Here is a 20,050-nt window from a genome sequence, read left to right on the forward strand (position 1 = left end):
GCCTAACACTCAAGATGTAAAATACAAATTAGAATTTTTGAAAATTTGTGAAATTGATAAAATTAAAAAACACATGAAATTCAACACAAATAATGAAAATATAGAATAATTCATGAATTTAACATTCAAATAAACATGAAATTAAATAAAACTCCAACATAAAAAATTTAAGGGTCAACGAATTTGATTTCAAATCAACAAATATGCTTCAAAATCACCAAGTTCAAAACACAACAAAACAAATTGCGGTTCCAACTAAAGCAATTTTAACAAAGATTTGTAAATATAATAAGAAAGTAGGGATGAAATTATGGTTTTGAATAAATGCAAAGTGGGGAAAAATATGCCTAACTTGCAATAATCACTTCTTCTATTGTTACTCAAATTACCCATTTTGTGCTGCATCTAAAGAGGAGAAAGAAGGAGGACGAGTTTAAGTCGGTCAAAGCTCACTAGTTTATTAAACGAGATTCTATTAAAACTTGTTACACCAAATGATAAGTTTTAGTCGCCACATCATCAAACACCATATATGCCTTCTACTGAGATTTTATTAAAAATTATTAAATCACACAAATGTTGGGCTTTTGTGGAGCCTAGTTGTGTTTTAATTTGAATGCTGACTCGACCCCTATTTAATTAGAGATTTCTATCCTAAGACTTAGTCCATGGAGCGAAGGCTTGGGCCGTAAGGTACAAGCCGTACTTGTGGGGGTCTGGGGGCAACGCCCTCGGGAAAATTTTGGAGCCTATTCGGAACGGAACTCTAGGCGCAACATATAAAAGGATTGCTTTCGGGTGATTAGGGTTGGTGTGGTTGTACTTGTAACAGAGCGAGAGGGAGAGCACTATATCGCCGTATTCTCTGTGTTTTCTTTCTGATAATATTGAAATCCCTGCAACTCCGTAAACGTAGGCAAAATTATCGAACCACGTAAATATTGTCTTGTACGTGTGATTGATTTTTCTTTGACATTATTTTTCTCTATTTTGTTTCTTACAGGTTTCAGGAATTTGTTCTTTATTCCCAACAACAAAGAGATTTGGTTAAAACTCATTCTATTTGGTATTATAAAATTTGGCAATCCATTTGGAAAAAAAAAGTTTAGTTCCAATGGTTTTTAAATAATTTATAATAAAATAATATTAATTTAGGGGAAAACTCCTTGGCCCCCGTTTCTTAAGAGTTATAGTCCGGTATCGGCGCAACACAAAAGGCCAGGGTGCAGGACGTTTCTGATGCCATGTGGCAAAATATAACTTGCTCATATCGTGACAGTATAATTTCCCGTTGCACGGGATTGACACCCACATATTTACTGAGTGGACAAATATTGAAATAACATCTCAGGAAATATTACTGTGTAGAACCGCTTACCACGTACGGTGCACCCCTCTGACAAAAGCATTCAACGTCAACACGAAAAGGAATCGAATCAGCTGACGCCCGAAATATCCACGCGGCCACTTTTTATTGGTGTACGAATCTCCGTTTATTCAAGTAGCTACTACACAGAATAGTGCCTCCCCCCAGTTTCATTTTTTTCTTCCGAAAATACCCGCACGAAAGCTGGAGAATCCCTTGACGATTCGCAGATTTATTTCCACCGTGCAAAACCCGTCTTCTCCACCAAATTGGTGACCTCACACTCAAAAAGCCCCCAAATCAACCTCTTCTCCCTCTCTCTCTCTCTCTCTCTGCAAAAATCTAGGGTTTCTCAGATCGAACTCAAAAACCCTAGTTTCCCCTGGAACTTGATCTAGGGTTCGGTTCGATTCTGCAAATTGTTAGGGTGGTTTGGAGGAGCTCTGGGCGGTTAGGATTTTGTTGTGAATTGTGTGAAAGGTGGGTTATTTTTTGGGTGTTTGTTTATTTTTTATTTTTTGGGAGGGGAGGTGATGGCGGAGGAGGAGTACGAGAGTGATCCAGAGGAGGCGAAGCTGTCACTGGCCATGCGGAGGAGGGAGGCCAGCGATGATGAGGAAGAGGGCGGTGAGGTTGATGCAGAGAGGTTTCCGCCTAGGAGGATTGATTCGAGGGTGGGAGTTGTGTCGGACGGAGAGTCGGATGGGCAGGGTGGAGTGGCGGAGTACGATGATGACGAGCAAGAGGAGGATGATGAGGAAGATATTGAAGACGAAATTTCTCAAGAGGAAGAGGAGGAGGAGGAGGATGGGGTAGAGGAGGAGGAGGAGGAGGAAGCGGAGGAGGAGGATGAGTTTGAGGAGAGAGGAGAAGGTGGTGGTGGTGATGGTGATGGTGATGGTCGTGGAGGCAGCTTTGGTGACGTGGAGGGTGTGGAGAAGGTGAAGGAATTGGATGGCGTGAGGGGAGTGGCTGGTGAGCCAGTGACAGAGAGTGGTGGGGCAGAGCAGGGTTTAGAGGAGGAGGAGGAGGAGAAGAAAGAGAATGAACCGTTTGCGGTGCCAACGGCAGGTGCATTTTACATGCATGATGATCGGTTCAGAGACAATGCTGGTGGCCGTCACAGGTATGGCCTTTAGTCTGAGCTTTTTCTTTTGGATTACATTAGTTAAAAAAAATTAATTCGACCTGCATTGCAAGCACGATGTTCATAGTGAAGTTGGATTGTCCTTTGTGTATGTGCATAGAAGCGGTTTATTTATATAATTCTTGAGGAATTACAAACCCACGCCTTTGATTACCTTTGGAATGATTGGGTACACTATAATCATATCAATTTTACTGGAATTTTGTGCACGAATAACTTAAAGTTTATTGAGTTGCATATCAACACAGTTATTGGGGTTCTTTCCAGCACATTTTGATTTTTGATATAATATTTGATTTTCTGAGGAAACTACATTTAAATAATTAATCAAATAATTTAAGCCCATTAACTTCATTATAATGTAAAATTTTGGCCATGGCTTTATTTTCAGTGAACAAGAGTTACTTACAACATGATTTACTACAGAAATTAGAGAGATTTATGTGTCAAACAAGAGGTTTAGTGTTAAGAAGAACATAGCATCAGCTTGTTTATTGAGAATCCCCAAATCATTATTTTGCTCACTTTTGGCTCTATTAATTCATACTTTTGAAAAGCAGAATCTGGAGCATGTAGATAGATTATGAATTTTCTGTATTGAAAATTTAATGTTAATGGAGTGAGGGTTGGAATTGTGGGATGTACAGTATTTTATTGTTTGCATTTATATTTCATAATAGTCATGAATCTTTTGCAACATTGTAGTAAATGCTCAACCTTCCATTGAAATTTCGAAGTGTTAAGGATTTGTGAGTAGCGGGTGCAAGACTAATTGAACAAAAAATTTATAATAAGTGTAAATATGATTATAGTTTGTGAATGGTAAATGGTCCAAGATATGTTTGTAATACTAATTTTTCTACTTATTATATTTTAAAATTGTGGAGATTTTCTAACCCTTTGAAATTGTTGATTCAACACATCGAATTATTTAAACAATAAAGTTTCTTGTACCCCAAAAAAGAATGGGGATGATTGAATAAATGACAAATTTGTCTACTTGAGAATAGGAAAACTACCTATATCTGTATGCAACACTGTAGTAAATGTTAAACCTTCCATTTAAATTTCAAAGTGTTAAGGATTTGTGAGTAGCAGGTGCAAGATTAATTGAACAAAAAATTTATATTAAGTCTAAATATGGTCGTAGATATGTTGTAATACCAAGACTTCTACTTATTTATTTATATATTTTAAAATTGTGGAGATTTTCTAACCCTTGGAAATTGTTGATTTAACACATCAAATTATTTAAACAATAAAGTTTCTTATACCCAAAAAAGAATGGGTATGATTGAATAAATGTCAAATTTGTGTGCTTGAGAATAGGAAAACTACCTTATAGAGTGTGTTTTTGTGTGTATACAATAAACAAGTGTAAGAAGATTCTTCAAATGATAAATTACATTGAACAAATGTTTTATAATTTTTTTTTCATCTACATGTAGATCTATTTCCAGCTCAATGTTGTAGGGAAACACAAAAGTATTGAAATATATATATTTTTTTGACAGAAGAAGAAGGCACTATTATTAAATTCAAAAGTTTGAGTACATGATTTAAGGGACAAGGGGTCCTCCTCAACTAGCTAGAAAAGCTGAAGTAAAAGCTATAAATAGCGAGGAAAATACCAAGATAGGAAAAAGTGAAACACACTATAAAAAAATTCATTACAAGACTACCGGCTTCCAATCTCTAGTGAGGTTGGACAGCAGAAAACCCCTAAAAAACTCAAGATGTGCACCCACAAGGAGGCTAGGAAAGTCACTATCCCACAGATGTCATGAACGAGTTGATTGGCTTCTGAAAATCCTATCATTCCTCTCTATCCACATGGTCCAAAGGATGGCAAAAACAGCCGCACACCATAGAAGGGCATTCGGCTCATTGCATTCACAACACATGAAGCATATATCAGGATATGAGCCTCATATGATCTTCTCCTCTATAACAGATTACAGTCCAGAATGATTTTTTGTTGACATGTTGTTTTGAAAATATATTGATTTTTCATTGCCATTAGTGGGAAAATATTGAAATCATACAGCATATTGTGAAGCTAGGGGGTGGCTGCCACCGTCACTCCACTGCATTTTATTTTACGAAATGTGAAGGAATTGGAAGTATTTGCTATGAAATGAATTGTAATTATGTTTTTAAAATCTTACAGAATACTAATCATATCAAATTGCATGGTGTTTGGAAGTACACATTTTGTATGGAAATTTTCCTTTGTATTGATCAATTTGATCTTAGTGTGGTCATTTTCCACCCTTGTTTACAAGTCAAAATTTTTTGTATAGAATAATGCTTTAACCTATCTCCACTGTATTTTATTTTATGAAATGTGAAGGAATTGGAAGTATTCGCTATGAAATGAATTGTAATTATGTTCTTAAAATCTTACAGAATGCTAATCATATCAAATTGCATGGTTTATGGAAGTACACATTTTGTACGGAAATTTTCCTTTGTATTGATCAATTTGATCTTAGTGTGGTCATTTTCCACCCTTGTTTACAAGTCAAAATTTTTTGTATAGAATAATGCTTTAACCTATTTTGAGTCTTGTTTAGGCGAACTCTTGGTGGAAGGAAGCTGTGGGAGTCCAAGGATGACAGAAAATGGGGGCATGACAAGTTTGAGGAGATGTCTTTGCAGGAAAGGCATTATGAAGAGGTAAATGGTTTAATGGTTGTCTTAACAGCATGAGCATTCTGGTCTATGAGACATTCCCCATGCCCTTCTTTTTTTTAAGCCTACAATTTCTTATGCTTGTTGTGTATATTTTTTAGGGTAAGAGAATTTCTAAAGGTAATTATCGAGCTCGTGGTAGAAATCGTGGTGTAGAACGGGGATATTCAAGAGGAAACAGGACTAAAGTGTACCCCAACAATAACAATCAGGGCCATGCACCTAAGGGTGTGAGAGGGCGGGGCCCCAGACGATATGAACCTCCTCCAAAAAACTACAGTGATGCTTCCCAAACACAAAACAGACAGTGAGTACACACTTTTGACTTTATGGAGCTTGTTGGGTTGTTTTTTTTGGCTTCTTAGGACATAAATATTTGTTATATAAAGATTGTGCTTTTTTTTTTCTAATAAAATTTTTTGGATGGATTTTTTTAGAACTGGAAGGTCTCTTGACAAATCTTCACAAACTAGCTCACAAAGAGGGTCAATGTCCACATCAAATGTAGAGCCTGATTCAATTCCAGCCAGAAAACAAATGTTTGCATCAAGTTTGAGTTCAGCTTCTCCCCCCTTTTATCCTTCTGGCTCTTCCAATAAGGAAATCATCCTAACACAGAAAAGGGATCTACAAGCTGGAGTTGCCAGCAGAAATCCTCGGACTCAGGTTATGGATGAGAGTTTCTCTGTGCCACAATCTAGTGCATTGTTGCGAGGGAAGAATATTGCTGATGCCATTAGCATGGACAAGCTACGTATTGATGATTCTGTTCCACCTCTTCCTGGAAAGCCTTCAACGAACATACAATTGCCACCATCAGGTTCCACATTAAGCAATGCTGCTCAATCTCTGCAATCTAGGGCTCAGGGAAGGGGTGTAGGGCATCCTGGGCAGATGAATTTTCAACTCACTCCTTCTCATAGCCAAGTCAGCAAAGCTCCTCCAACACAAGGCCATGCTGTTCAGCGAAGCCCTGTGCAAAGTCGTGTTCAACCCTCTTTGCAAGCTTCTGCTCAGCACTTGGGCCAACATTCCGGAGGGGGACTGCAGTCTTCCTCTCCACCCAAAGGATCTGTATCAATAAATTCATCTGAACCTGGAGAAATGGAATCTCCTCCTGAATCAAATAAATCCAAGACTGCATTGGTTGGAAAAGGAAAAGGTGGTGTTCAGGGAAGTGGAAGAGGATCTTTTCTCTACAGTGCACCCCAGGTTATGGGATCTTCAGGGAATATGGGTGGTGGTCATGGTGATCAAAACTTCCCTGCTTTTTTACCAGGTAACATTTTTATTAGATTGCATAAGAAATTATTGAAAGAAAGAAGAACAATGGGAAGGACTCTATGTAGTTCTATTCATTTGGGTTTGAAGCTCTCAGGTCAAGGTTTTTACTTAGTCAGAATTAATCCATTAATTATCTCTTAAAGGTGGTTTTTGTACTTCTTAAGCTGAGTAACAACTCGTTGGTTGTTTAATTTGGATCAATCGCAACATGTATCTTATGTACTGTCTGCAAAATAACAATTTATTCTGGTTCAATGGGCATAGTTTTTTACATACTGAATTGTTTTTTTGGGTCTATTTAACTCCGACTAGGTGAAGTACTGAGATTTATGCTGCTTATTTTTTGGTTTGTACTGTTAGTTTCTATTCGTGCTTATTTGTTGATTGGTTTGCATGCAGTTATGCAATTTAGGGGTCAACATCCTGGTGGCATTGGGGTTCCTGCTGTTGGCATGGCATTTCCTGGATATGTTGCTCAGCCGCAGCTTGGGTTGGGGAATTCTGAGATGACATGGTACGTAAATATTTTGACTTTTAAATTCAGTATGGTATAATTTTTTGTTTACTTCGTATAACTCCTATGTGCTTTAGGATAGTGATCATGTTGTACATTTAGAAAACAACCAAGTGGCTATCTTATAAAAGAGGAATCAACTCCTTTAATAAAGCAGAAATGATATTGTGAATCACATCTAACTTGGCCTTATATTAAACTTTTTAGAAAAGAGAAAAATTTATTAACAAAAAAGGAGGAGGTTACAAAGAAAGAAGGATGCAATGACATCCACAAAGCGACAGAATATACAAACAGTAATCAGACTATGCTTAGATGTCTATAACTGGTAGAATTGATTCATTGGCTGTAAGTTTTGGAATTGGAACTTTTTTTGTGTATCCTTTGAGCAAAACCAAGAAACTCACTTAAATGATGAACTAGTCAGGGGCATTCCTTCTTTGTCTTAGATTCAAAATTTAGTAAACCATTGAAAGACATAGTCTTCTGCAGGCATGCTGAGTGAACTTCTGCATTGCTATTTCTAGATATTGAATTTTTCAATGGGTAAACATGTTGAACGTGTATAACTGCATTAACTGGAGTCAACTCTGACTTTATAGTGCAACCAGTAGGACTTGGCTAATTATATGAATTTTTTTGGATCTTATTAATTTGACTAGAGATTTTATGTTTAATGGAATTTCAATTGTGCAACTTATTTCTTACACGCAGGATAACTAAAACTGACTAACTAAAAACACCCATTAACACTAACAACGAAATAAACGATTCTTCTATCCAGAAGTTAGTATTATTTCCTAAAATCAAATTAAATAATCTAATTTTTGAAGCTTTACAGAAAAAGTTATCATCATTGTAAAGCATATCATGTATCTATTAAAAAAATAGATAAATTGTGTCTCTTAACTACTAATAAGGTTTTGTGTCATCATGACATACTAGTTCTATTTCTAGAGTGGATAATCTGGTGGGTTTTTGTGCCCTTCCTGTCTTGTTCGAAGTGCTAGGCAGGGGTCAATGGTGGGTTCTTCTTAGTATGGCCCTTTTAGACCAATTCTTAGGAGTTCTTTCTAGGATGTGCTTTATTGTTTATTTAGTTTTTGTTCCCCTAGGTGGGTCTTTGGTGGGGATTCATGCTGTTAGGTTTCTAGGGGAGAAAAAGGGGGGAGGGAGGGTTACAGGAAGTATATAGCATTTAGACTTGCTTATTAGGGGTTGTGCTTTGAGAGATCCCCTCTTGGGCAATGCTAATTTTTCTTGGTTTGTTGGTGGAGCTAGAGTGGTTGCTAGTATGCTTGATAGGTTTTTGTTCTGTAGCGAATGATAGGATGAATCTCCCAATTTCTCTCAAACTGTTACTTCCCATACCTATGCATGATCACTTACCTATTTTTCTAGAATCTAGCAAGTTTTCTTGGTGTCCTACTCACTTTAGATTTGAAAGTATATGGTTGGATCATGTTACCCTACTGTCGTTGGTGAGGAATTCTTGGAGAGAGGAAGTGGAGAGGGGGTGGGAAGGGTTTAGGTTTGTGAGGAAGTTAAAAAATATTGGAAGGGAAGTTGTAAGAATTAGTGGGGAGGTTTTCGAAGATATTAGGATCAGAAAAATTAGCATTTTAGGTGAGCCGGACTTCTTAGATAGAAAGGAAGAACATGGTAGTCTCTTGGAGAATGAGGAGGTGAAAAAGGTCTTGTTGAAGAATGAGTTGGAGGATTTTATTTTCAAGTGAGAAGTTGGAGATAGAAGAACAAGTTTAAATAGGTTAAAGATGGTGACTGCAATTCTAGATTTTTCCATAGGCTAGCGAATGGGAAAATGAGGAAAATTTTGATTAGGGAACCAGATATGGGAAGGGGGGATTAACTATGATCCTAGTCAGATTGCCTTCGATACCACTGATTTCTATTCTAACTTGTGTTTTTAGTAGGATGCCTCTAGACCAATGATTTGAGGGTTTAGAGTGGGATATTATCTTTGGTGATCAGATGTCTTGGTTGGAGAGACCTTTTGAGGAGGGGAAAGTGATATGTGTGCTGTGAGGGACAATGTTCTGAGGCTGGATTGTTTTAATTTGACCTTTTGTCAAGATTGTTGGAAAGTGGTCAAGGGAGGCTCACAGAAGGTCTTTAATGAATTTTGTTGGAATGGGATTCTGACCAAGAGTATTTATTTATTCCACATTCATTAATTTGATATGGAAGAAGGGTAAATCTATCATGATCACAGATTATAGACCCATTTGTCTAGATTTTTGTGTGTATAAGATTATCACTAAAGTATTAGCTAATAGATTGAGTACAGTGCTTGATAAGACCATTTCTAAGGTTCAAGGTGTGTTTCGGGGGAGGTAGACAAATAGTGGATGCTATTTTGGTAGCTGATGAGGTGGTAGAGGATATTTAGAGGAGAATGAAGAAGGGTTTTGTATTTGACTTGGATTTTGAGAAAGCCTATGACAGAGTTAGTTGGAATTTTTTGGATAAAACTTTTGCAAGGAAGGGGTTTGGAGAGAGATGGCATTGTTGAATGGGTTGCATGTGTTAATGTGTTCTTTTTGTTTATAGTGAATGGTGAACCTAAATCTTGGTTTAGTACCTTGAAGGGGGATTAGACAAGGGGATACTCCCATTTTTTATTTGTTTTAGTGGTTGATGTTTTGAGTAGGATGGTTGAGAGGGCAGTGGACAGGGTTAGGAGTCTAGTGAAAGGTCTAGAAGTGGGAAGGGGGAGGATGTTGGTTTTGCTGACGGCACCATTTTCTTTTTAGATGACCCTCCTCCTTTTATGAGTATTTTGTATCTTTTCCATATTTTTGGGAGGGTTGCTAGGCTTAACATTAACATGGAGAAGAGTGGTCTAGCTGCTATTAATGTGTATGCTGAGTGAACTAGGGAGTTGTGTTCTGTTGTGGGGTGTGGTTTGTTGGATTGGCCCTTGTCATATCTAGGGGTTTTGGGGGGGGGGGGGGATCCTAAGTCTGGGAACTTTTGGAACCTGGTAGTGTAAAGGGTGGCCAAGTGTCTAAATGGTTGGAGGGTTTTTTTTTTTTTTTTTTTTGTCCTAGGAGATAGAATTACTCTAATCCATGCTTATCTGTCTTGTGGCCTGTTGCCTTATTTGTCTACTTTTTAAAATTCTTGTGGGGATTGCTAGTAAGATTGAGAAAATTACGAGAGACTTTCTGTAGGTCGGGGTCAAGGGTTAGAGGGATCATTTGGTGAGTGGGATGTTGTGTAAAGGTCAAAATTGGAGGATTTGGATCTTGGAAATTTAGCATCTAAAAACACTGCCTTGCTAGTTAAATGGTTTCGTCGTTTCCCTAGAGGATTCTTCTCTTTGGCATAGTCATTAAAATCATGTTTGGTTTAATGAGAATGGGTGGGATACCAGTTTGGGATGTGGATGTTCTTTGGAGATCTATCTCTCAGATTTACCCCCTATTCATCCCCCATATTAAACATTTGGTAGCAAGGCATTATTTTTTGTTGTTAATTTGGATGGTCCTTCACCTTCTCGGGATTTTTATTTTCTGAAATATCTTAATGATAGGGAGTTGGACAAGCCCTCCTCTTTGTTGATTTTGTTGAATAATTTTTGTATTTCTTTGGGAGTGGATACTCGTTCTTGGTTGTTGGATCCTCTGGGGCTGTATACTCTTTTTGTGAATTCTTGACCTGCTCTAGTTCTTTTTTTATTTGGTTGGTTGTGCTTAGTAGAATCAATACCAATAACTTGTTGAAGTCTAGGAGGCACTTTCTCCTGATGTTTGTGTGCTTTGTCATAGAAACAACATCCCATCTTTTTCTGTATTGCGACTTTGCCTGGAGGGAGTGGAATAAGTTATTTGATTTATTGGGAGTGGGTTGGGTTTGCCCAGATGCGGTGAAGTACTTTTTGGCCATTTCATTTGTGGATTTTGGAAGGAGAAAAGACAGGGCAGCACTTTGGAGATGCGTTCATTTTGCAGTTCTGTGGGGGTTATGGGTGGCTAATGCACACATCTTTTTAGGGAAAAGTTGAATTTTTTTTTTTTGCTGGTTTGGAAGATTTGGCTTTGGTGTGTTGGTTATGGGCAGGGTTGTTAGAATTGGGATGCTATGAAGGATTATTGAAGGGGTTTGCAGGATCAGATCATAGAATTGGATCGAGGATTGTAGGATTCTACTTACAATGTAAGTTAAGTATTAAAAATTTATGTGTGTTGAAATTTATGACGATTCTTAGGACTAAAAACTTGGTGTATATATGCGAAGTTACAAACACATTATAGGAATGTAAGCTATTAAAAAGCTTCTCTGCTTTTCTGCCAGTTTAATTTAGACTATTAATCACTCATCAGCCATCTCTCAAGAAGTACAAAAATTCAAAATTCTGAATCTCTAACCATGAGAAGAAGAAGGAGAAGAAGGAAATACAAGAAAAGAATCAATTAATCAGTTAACAGTTGGCGCTGCTGTTTGTTGAAATTAGGAGAGAATTCGAGGAAATTCAGATTCAAGAGCTAGCTCTTGGGTTATTGAAGGTCTGACTCCAGAGCTCTCTACATATGCAAGATTGCATTAAGGAACCCAAGAACTTTGCAAGCTTATCAAACTCGAGAGGAACATAACTGATCTAAGACAAGAAGGACTCAAGAACTGCAAACTGATTGAACAACAAAAAACTCTGCAAGAAGTTACCTAAGAAAACCAGAGCTGATTGAACAAGAACAGCTGTGCAAGCTTATCAAACAAGAGCTGAAAAAATTAAACTACTGCTACTGCCGAGAGTTCCCTGTGAGCTGGATCTTCTTCCATTTGAGCTGTTGAGAGATGAGTTCTCTGCAACCTGCTGCTACTGGGATGAATATAAAGTAAATAAATCCATGTGCTATTTTGCCTTAATTGGAAAGGTTGGGCCAAGCCAAATGGGCTAACAGAGCTACAACACAAAACTATCAGGGCAAGAAAAATGCATCTTGGGCCTCATTTTTAAAGCCCAGGAACAAGAAAAGGGCAGTCCAGTTCACTAAGTAGAATTTGGTACAATCCCAAGTAGGATCTCGGTTCTATGATTTTCAACTTGCCAGTCTACCTGATCCTGAGTCTGTACACAATCTGGATTGCGTGGGTTGTTGGCTTGATTTTGTGTGTTGTGGGTTTTTTGTTTGTTTCCTTTTCTTGTTTTTTTTTTTTTTGACTATCTGGTTTGTTTCAGATTTTTTTTAGGGGCTAAGGAGATGTCTTATTCTCTTTTTTGTGTTATACAAGGCATACTTGGGACTGAGAAAATATTTATAGGAGGAGATATAAATGGACACGTTGGAAGAGATAATAAAAAATATGAGAGGATACATAGAGGATATGGATATGGAGATAAAATGAGTCTGGAGAGATGATCTTAGATTTCACTATGTCATATGATTTTAGTATAATGAATACTTGCTGTAAGAAGAGAGAAGAACACTTAATAACCTTTAAAAGTGGACAAAATAGAAGTTAAATAAATTTTTTTTTTTTTTTTATCTAGGAGGGTAGATCGTTTATCATGCAAGAATTGTAAAGTTATTCCAGGTGAAAGCCTAATCATGCAACATAGAGTCTTTTAGTGTTAGATATATGTATTAAAAAATGGAAGAAAAATGATAAAATAAACCAGTGTAAGAGAATTAGATGGTGGAACCTAAAAGGAGAAAGTATAATAAAATTTAAAAATAAAATGATCAAAGATGGGGATTGGACCATAGAGGATGAGATAGATACAAATACTCTTTGGAATGGATTAGTTAACTCTATTAAAAGATAGCAAAAGATATTTTAGGTGAATCAAGGGGAAGATTCTCGAATAGCAAAGAGAGTTGGTGGTGAGATAAAGATGTACAAAAAATCATAAAGACAAAAAGATTAGGTACAAAATAAGGGGAAAGAGATATATTTAAACTTGCTAATGCTAGAGAACGGAAGAGTAAGGACTAAGGAAATGTAAAATGTATAAAAAGTGAGGATGATATTGTCTTGGTTAAGGATGAAGACATTAAAGAAAGATGGCGAAGTTACTTTAGTACATTGTTTAATGAAAACCAAATAGAAGGCTTAAACTTAGAATTTTCAAATGAGGAAAAGACTAAAAATATGAGATTTATTCGTAAGATTAGAGTTAACGAAGTTAACTTTGCACTAAAAAAGATGAAAAATGGGAAAGTTATGGGACCAGATAACATCCCAATTGAAGTTTGGAAATGCTTAGGTGATAACGGAATTATATGGTTAACTAATTTATTTAATACAATTGTAAAAATTAAGAAAATATCAGATGAATGGAGGAAAAACACTTTAATACCTCTATACAAAAATAATGGAGATATTCAAAATTGTAATAACTATCGTGGAATTAAACTTATGAGTCATATGATGAAACTATGGGAAAGGGTATTTGAACAAAGATTAAGGTTAGAAACGAAGGTCTCAGAAAATCAATTTGGTTTTATGCCTGGGAGATCTACCATAGAAGCTATTTATCTTTTAAGAAGATTAATGGAAAAGTTTAGGGAAAAGAAGAGGGACTTGCATATGATATTTATTGACCTTGAGAAAGCATATGATAGGATACCTAGAGAAGTTCTGTGGTGGGTTTTAGAAAAAAAGGGTTTATGTAGTAGGTATACCGATGTCATTAAGGATATGTACAATGAATTAATGACTAGCGTAAGGACTATAGATGGAGAAATTAGAGAATTTCCAATCACCATAGGTGTACATCAAGGATTTGATTTGAGTCCTTATCTTTTTTCTTTAGTGATGGACCAATTGATTAAGAGTATTCAAAAGGAGGTTCTATGGTGAATGTTGTTTGCAGATGATATTGTATTAATTGATGAAACTACGGACAAAGTAGAGGCTGAGTTAGAATTATGGAGAGAAGCTTTGGAATTTAGAGGCTTTAGGATAAGTAAAAATAAGATAGAATATATGAAATGTAATTTTAGTAATGATAGGAGGAATATTGGAGACAAATTTAAACTTGAAGATGAGGAAATAAATAACACTTGTAGATTTCGATACCTTGGACTTACTATGCAAGCTGAAGGAGAAATTGAAGATGATGCAATGCATAGAGTTAAAGTAGGTTGGGTAAAATGGAGAAGTGCTTCAAGTGTGCTCTGTGATTGTAGAATACCCTTAAAATTGAAAAGGAAGTTCTATAGAATAGCTATAAGACCAGCTATGCTATATGGATCGGAATGTTGGGTGATGAAGAAACATAATATCCAAAAAGTAAAAGTTGCCGAGATGAGAATGCTTAGATGGACGAGTGGTATAACATTAAAAGATAAATTAAAGAATGAACATATTCGTGGTAAGTTAGGTATAACTCCTATAGAAGATAAGATAAGGGAGAGACGACTCAGATGGTATGGACACTTGCAATGTAGGCCACATAGTGCATCTGTGAGGAAGAGGGAATTAGTTATTGTGGGGGGCAGTAGAAGGGGTAGGGGTAGACCTAAAATAAATTGGGAGGAGATAGTAAGGATTTAATATCCTTGAATCTATCAAAAGAAATGGTCCATGATCACATAAATTGGCGGAAAAGGATTCATATAGCCAACCCTACTTAGTGGGACTAAGGCTTGGTTTTGTTGTTGTGTTGTAATGAATTTTCTTCTTTTGATGTTGAAAGAAAAAACATGATATGCATCCACCTTTGAAAATAAAAGCATTGAACCTTTAGACGTGTTAAGGTGAATGACTCAATTGAAAGTTCTCTGGGAACTTTTCCATCCCATATTATTGTCTTTGCAGTAGTTGAAGGCACTTGTTTTTTCTCTAGAATAAAGCTCTTTTGAAAAAATGGAGTCACCATGTGAGAAGAAAAAATTATAACAGGACACATTATAATATCCTAAAAACAATTTAACAGTCAACAAAGAGACACACTTTCTATGTGATTAATCCAGCGAGGCAATTCAATTTTATACCCAAAAGCAATCTGTGTGGGTTTCCATCCATTGCATAGATTCTTAACATAAATTCTGAAATTGGCAAAGAAAATATGCTTGTAAATGTATTCCAACTATGCAATAAGAAGGTAGCCCACATATGCTATGTTGATGAATGAGATCTTTAGTGGCAAAAACAAATTTGCTTTCAAGAAGGTTCATGCGAAAATAATCCTCTCTATGCATTACTTTCAAATGGACATTGCTTCCATACTATTAGAATCTGACTTTGCCACAATTTTACACACAAGCCTTACCTATGAAGCCTTTATACCGCACAAGCCCCACCTGTTAATGACTTAGGCTGGCATAAGCTTGAGAACTTTCAGCATTCTTATAAACCCAACATCAAGTTATACAATAAACTAAATTATCTGGGTGTTTGATCTTCTCAATACTCATCAATTTGAACACTTCAACTGCTCGGCTCATCATTATTTGAAAGCTGAAACTGTTTCTTAGCGAATAAGAAGTAAAGGAAGAAGGCAATGTACAATCAATTCTCAAGTATACCCATCGCACAAATAGCACATTAATTCTCAAAATTTCTCAAAAGCTACATGTTCCTATGAAACTTAAAGATCTGAGCATAGACCATGGTTGTATCATTGTCACAAAAATCTAATTCCACAAACAAAAACCATTAAAAATGGAGTAGAAGTAGAGTGTGCAATCGGTTGTTTCAGCCACAAAATTAACATAACTGAATTTTTTTGTGCAACTCAAATATGAACCAAGCTGCCACTTTTCATATACAACTGAAACTGAAAACAACTGAAATTGGTTCAAGAATTTAAAGAACTGAACAGACTTAATTTTTGTGTTGTCACCTGTGTCTTAAAGTAGATGCCACTCCCCTTTCAGTTTCTTTTAACTAGTTTCTCTTACCCATCTGGTGGTGGATGTGGATGTGGATGGAGGCTTGGTGATGGGAGCATGGTATTAAATAATTACGTAATGGAAAATCAGTTCGACGATACCATGACAGGTCGCATTAGCATTGAGCATAAAATTCACATGGGTAATGGCCATTATGGAACTGTAACGGCCCGTAATGGCCGTTACACTAACGTTACGGCACGTAACGGTCGTTACAACACGTTATGGCTGACAGCTCCTTTCACTACTGTGTGCGTATTGTGTGTTTCTCCATCGTCTAGCTTAGATCTCCTCATTTGAAGCCTCCAAAGAACTGAAAAGCTGCTTTGAAGCCTTCGATTTGTTGTGCTCTGGCCTCCGCACGCTGAGTTCCTTCCCTCTTTCACTTGAATCACTTTTCGTTTCCTTTGTACAGCTTTGATCTATTGATCTGAAGCTTCGAAATCCCCAAAATCAGCTTCAATTTTTGCCTAGAAGCCTTCTGATTTTTCCCTCTTCGTCATTCGTCCAGCGTAAGAACCCAAAAATCAGCTTCGAATCTTCAAATCCTTCGATTCCTCCATTCGAAGTCGCCATTTGAAGCCTTCGATTCCTCTAGAATTTGGAGGCTTGCAGATTTGCACCTGCAGCAGCTCTCTTGCAGCTTCCGTCAGGACTCGGGAATCGGGAGTGGGTAACTGGGTATGTTTGTTTCTTCACTCTTCAGTCTTCACTTCAGTTCTACTTGCAATTGTAAATTACTAATTTATTATAAATTAATAATTTAGTTTGTTTTATAATTTCAATTTATACTTTATATTTATTATTTAATTAGTATGTAAATTTGTTATGATTGTATAAGAAGAATTTATTAATTAAAATAAAAAAATAGTATAAAATTATTAAAATATAAAATTTATAGAGTTACTTAGACTCTTAGAGAGTTAGAACTTAGAACTTAGAAACTTAGTACAGATTTAGTAAAAAATTATTAACTAATATTCTTCATATTTATTTATTTTTTAATATCTTGACATTTAGTAATTTAATATTAGATCTACAATTTATAATAAATTCTAATTTCTACACAATTAGTCAAGTCTCAACTCTTTCATGACTCAAGTTCAAGTACACTACCATTTAAATAATTAAATTGTAAGATTTATAATTCCATATTTATTTTGTTAAATTGTAAATTGTAATATAAATTATTGTATTATATATGTATAAATCAACTAAAATTTTTAATAGTTAGTAACTTAGAGTTTAAATTTAATCCATAATTTATGTAATATTAGTATGTAATTAACTAATTAATTAATTATGTACCATTTTATTTTTAACTTATTGTATAAAGATGATAAATTTTTTTTTTAACTTGTGTAGAAGTCATCTAATCAAGCACCAAGAATCCAAGATGCCAATCATTTTTCAAATTCATGTATGTGTATATTGAGTATTGATTCTATTGACTCATTTTTAGTAATTTATGTCTTTAATTAATTGATTCTTCATTTTAATTACATTTCTACATCTTTTTACCCATTAAAGTAATCCAAACTATAAAAAAATATGCCTTTTTTTTGTAGACAGCGCACTAAAATTAATATAAAAATCATAATGCCTATTAAAAAGCATTTGTAGGTTGAATGAAAGCCTTCAAAATTCATTAAAAATCATGTATATTCATGCTTATTTTTCGATTTTGGCATGGTTGTGCATGCATGAAAAAAATTCACGACCATTATGCCCACTTCCCGTTATGTGACACCTGTGTCTCTCGTGTCCTGCGACACCTGCAACTGTTACGCGACGTTACCCGAGACCGCGATTTCGAATCATGGATGGGAGGAGCATCCACATCAATTGATCTCACAAATCTCACCTTCCCTTGCCTCTGCTGTAGATAGATGATGCGCCAATTATTCAATTGATATCGATTCTCATCCTCTGTTACCTGAAACTATCTCCCACCCTTTAAATTCTTCATTGATATTGCTCTCTACATATTTTAAGAAATTTTCCTTTATGATCTGAGAAGAGAAATTTAAACATTTTCATCCCTCGCCTCTGTTCAAGGTCTGCTCGTGGTGATGGATCAGAGCAGCTTGCATCTCCCACAAGGACGTTCTTTTTTTAATTTTAAGTCACCCATATCGGAACATATATAGTGGTGGTGATGGACCTGGTTGTTAGAAGTGGGTATGGAGGCTGAGTGCAAACTTTCAATGGTGCTGGGCTTAAAGAACTAATTGGAGAAGAAAATTGAGAGTTGAGATTTAGCTGAAGAGGAAGCTAGGTTCGGTTTCTTCAATTGATTCAGTTCTAAGCTAATGAATTTAAAACTGAACCAAATAAATTTTTGGTCATAATTTTAGCATCAAACCGAACTGTTTTTGCTTACTTAACTGAACTGTTTAGACTGAATTAATTTGGTTTGGTCGGTTATTTGGTTTAAACCAATTTATGCACAGCCCTAAGTAGAACAATACATACTAAATCCATGCTAAAAAAATATTCAAAGAATGGGAGCCTATTGAAGTCTGAAAATAAACTAGATCTTTTATTATTCTAAAAGCTCCAGCTTTGGAATTGTGGTGTATAAAAGTAAAACTACGGAAATCACAATAAAAAATGCAATAAGCAAGAAAAATCCAAACCATGGTTTTTAAGGATGTTACGATATGTTTAGGTGCTTGAATATCAGGCCGTGGATTTGGATTTGTGTGTTTAGATACATGAAGTAATAAATTATATTAAGTTCTGTACATTATTTCTCTATCAGTGTATTTCTTCTTTTTAGATAGAATAAATAGGGCAAAAAACATCACCTCCTCTGACGTTTGGTGAAAACATCCTCCAATAACGTTTGGAAAATTCCGTAGACCACACCTGAGGTTTGGAGAAAAGATGTGGACCTCCCTTGAATTTTCAAAAATTCTATGGACCTCTCTTGAGGTTTAGAAAAAAGACATGGACCTCTTTTAATATTTGGTCAAAAGACAAGCAGGAAAGGGGTATAAGTGTCCCAAAATCAAATGTCAAGGGAGAATTGTGGAATTTTTGGAAACCTTAGGACAGGTTAGTGTCTTTTTCCCAAGAGACAAACCTCTAAGAAATTGAAAGCTGAGGTGTGAAATTCACTCCTAAACATGATGCTAATGTTGTTTGTGTTAGATGACATTCTGATGTGATCAAACATTCATGTGTACAAAAATGTGAACCATTTTCTTCGATTAATTCATATAAGTCCACTAAGGGACATCCTGACGATTAGAGCTTGGAATTCATGTTTGAGGTCACGGTTTAAACCTTGGAAGGGAGTAAGAAGTGGTGTTGTTGGGTGGGAGGCTGGGCTACATCTTGTTACATAGCACAATACCAGTGGGCCTCTGATGAGCCAAAAAAGAAAATTTTAAAAAATCTAAGCACAACCACATAAACCCACACACACACACACACAAGGCCATGAGAGAGAGAGAGAGAGAGAGAGAGAGAGAGAGAGAGAGTATGAACTTCCAATGTTGAAATAAAATCGAAGCTCAATGTTGAACTTTCCAAATTTTGTGTAAATGAACAGCGTATGAACATAATCCTATGTTAGAACATCAATGCTTATTCATGCCTAAATTTTAAAAAGTTGAACAAAATCTAATAGTAGTGGCCATTTGGTATCATTATCAAAAATTATGAAAATGAAAACTAGAAATAGAATGAAATAGGAACTAAAAACTACAAACGAACAACCTCTTTAATATTTCCAAAACTAAAACAAATTAAAACCTAACTCATGTTTATTTTTGACCTTGAATTAAATAACAATTAGTAATATGATTAAGATAATGAAAATACGTATAAAATATTATAATAAAAATAAAAATTAATTAGAATTGTTTTCTTTAATTGTTATATTTTTGAACTCATGTTTTAGAGTTCAAAGAAACATCTTATTGTACATAACAATTGAAAAATTGTAAATGATTTTTTGAATGATTTTTATTATTTTTTAAAATTTTAGAAATTTCATTGATACTTTGATTATGTTCTAAATTTACAGTCATTTTATTTTAATTTTAGTTCAAATTTTTTTATAAAATGGAGGACATGGAAGTTAATTTTAGATATTGAAGTATTCTATAAAGCTGTCTCAATAATTGAAAATTATAAAATTTGATTTTCAATTTTTGCAAAAATTGTCCAGA

General features: G+C 35.6%; 1 protein-coding gene across 4 annotated transcripts in view; it reads left to right on the top strand.

The window, feature by feature from the left end:
• The first annotated feature begins 1,547 nt into the window (after positions 1–1,547).
• LOC131157589 (protein MLN51 homolog) overlaps positions 1,548–20,050 on the top strand; it is a 37,454-nt gene continuing 18,951 nt past the window's right edge. For all 4 annotated transcript variants that reach the window (XR_009137294.1, XR_009137295.1, XR_009137296.1 and 1 more), the window contains exons 1-5: positions 1,548–2,492; positions 5,090–5,192; positions 5,309–5,514; positions 5,645–6,486; positions 6,891–7,005. Coding sequence is in view for 1 of the 4 variants with exons in the window: in XM_058111862.1 (XP_057967845.1) it covers positions 1,900–2,492; positions 5,090–5,192; positions 5,309–5,514; positions 5,645–6,486; positions 6,891–7,005 (1,859 nt within the window). In the remaining 3 variants the exon portion in view is untranslated. The remainder of the gene's footprint in view (positions 2,493–5,089; positions 5,193–5,308; positions 5,515–5,644; positions 6,487–6,890; positions 7,006–20,050) is intronic.

This window comes from Malania oleifera, chromosome 6, assembly GCF_029873635.1.
Source record: "Malania oleifera isolate guangnan ecotype guangnan chromosome 6, ASM2987363v1, whole genome shotgun sequence".
In the NCBI taxonomy this organism is placed as follows: domain Eukaryota; kingdom Viridiplantae; phylum Streptophyta; class Magnoliopsida; order Santalales; family Ximeniaceae; genus Malania; species Malania oleifera.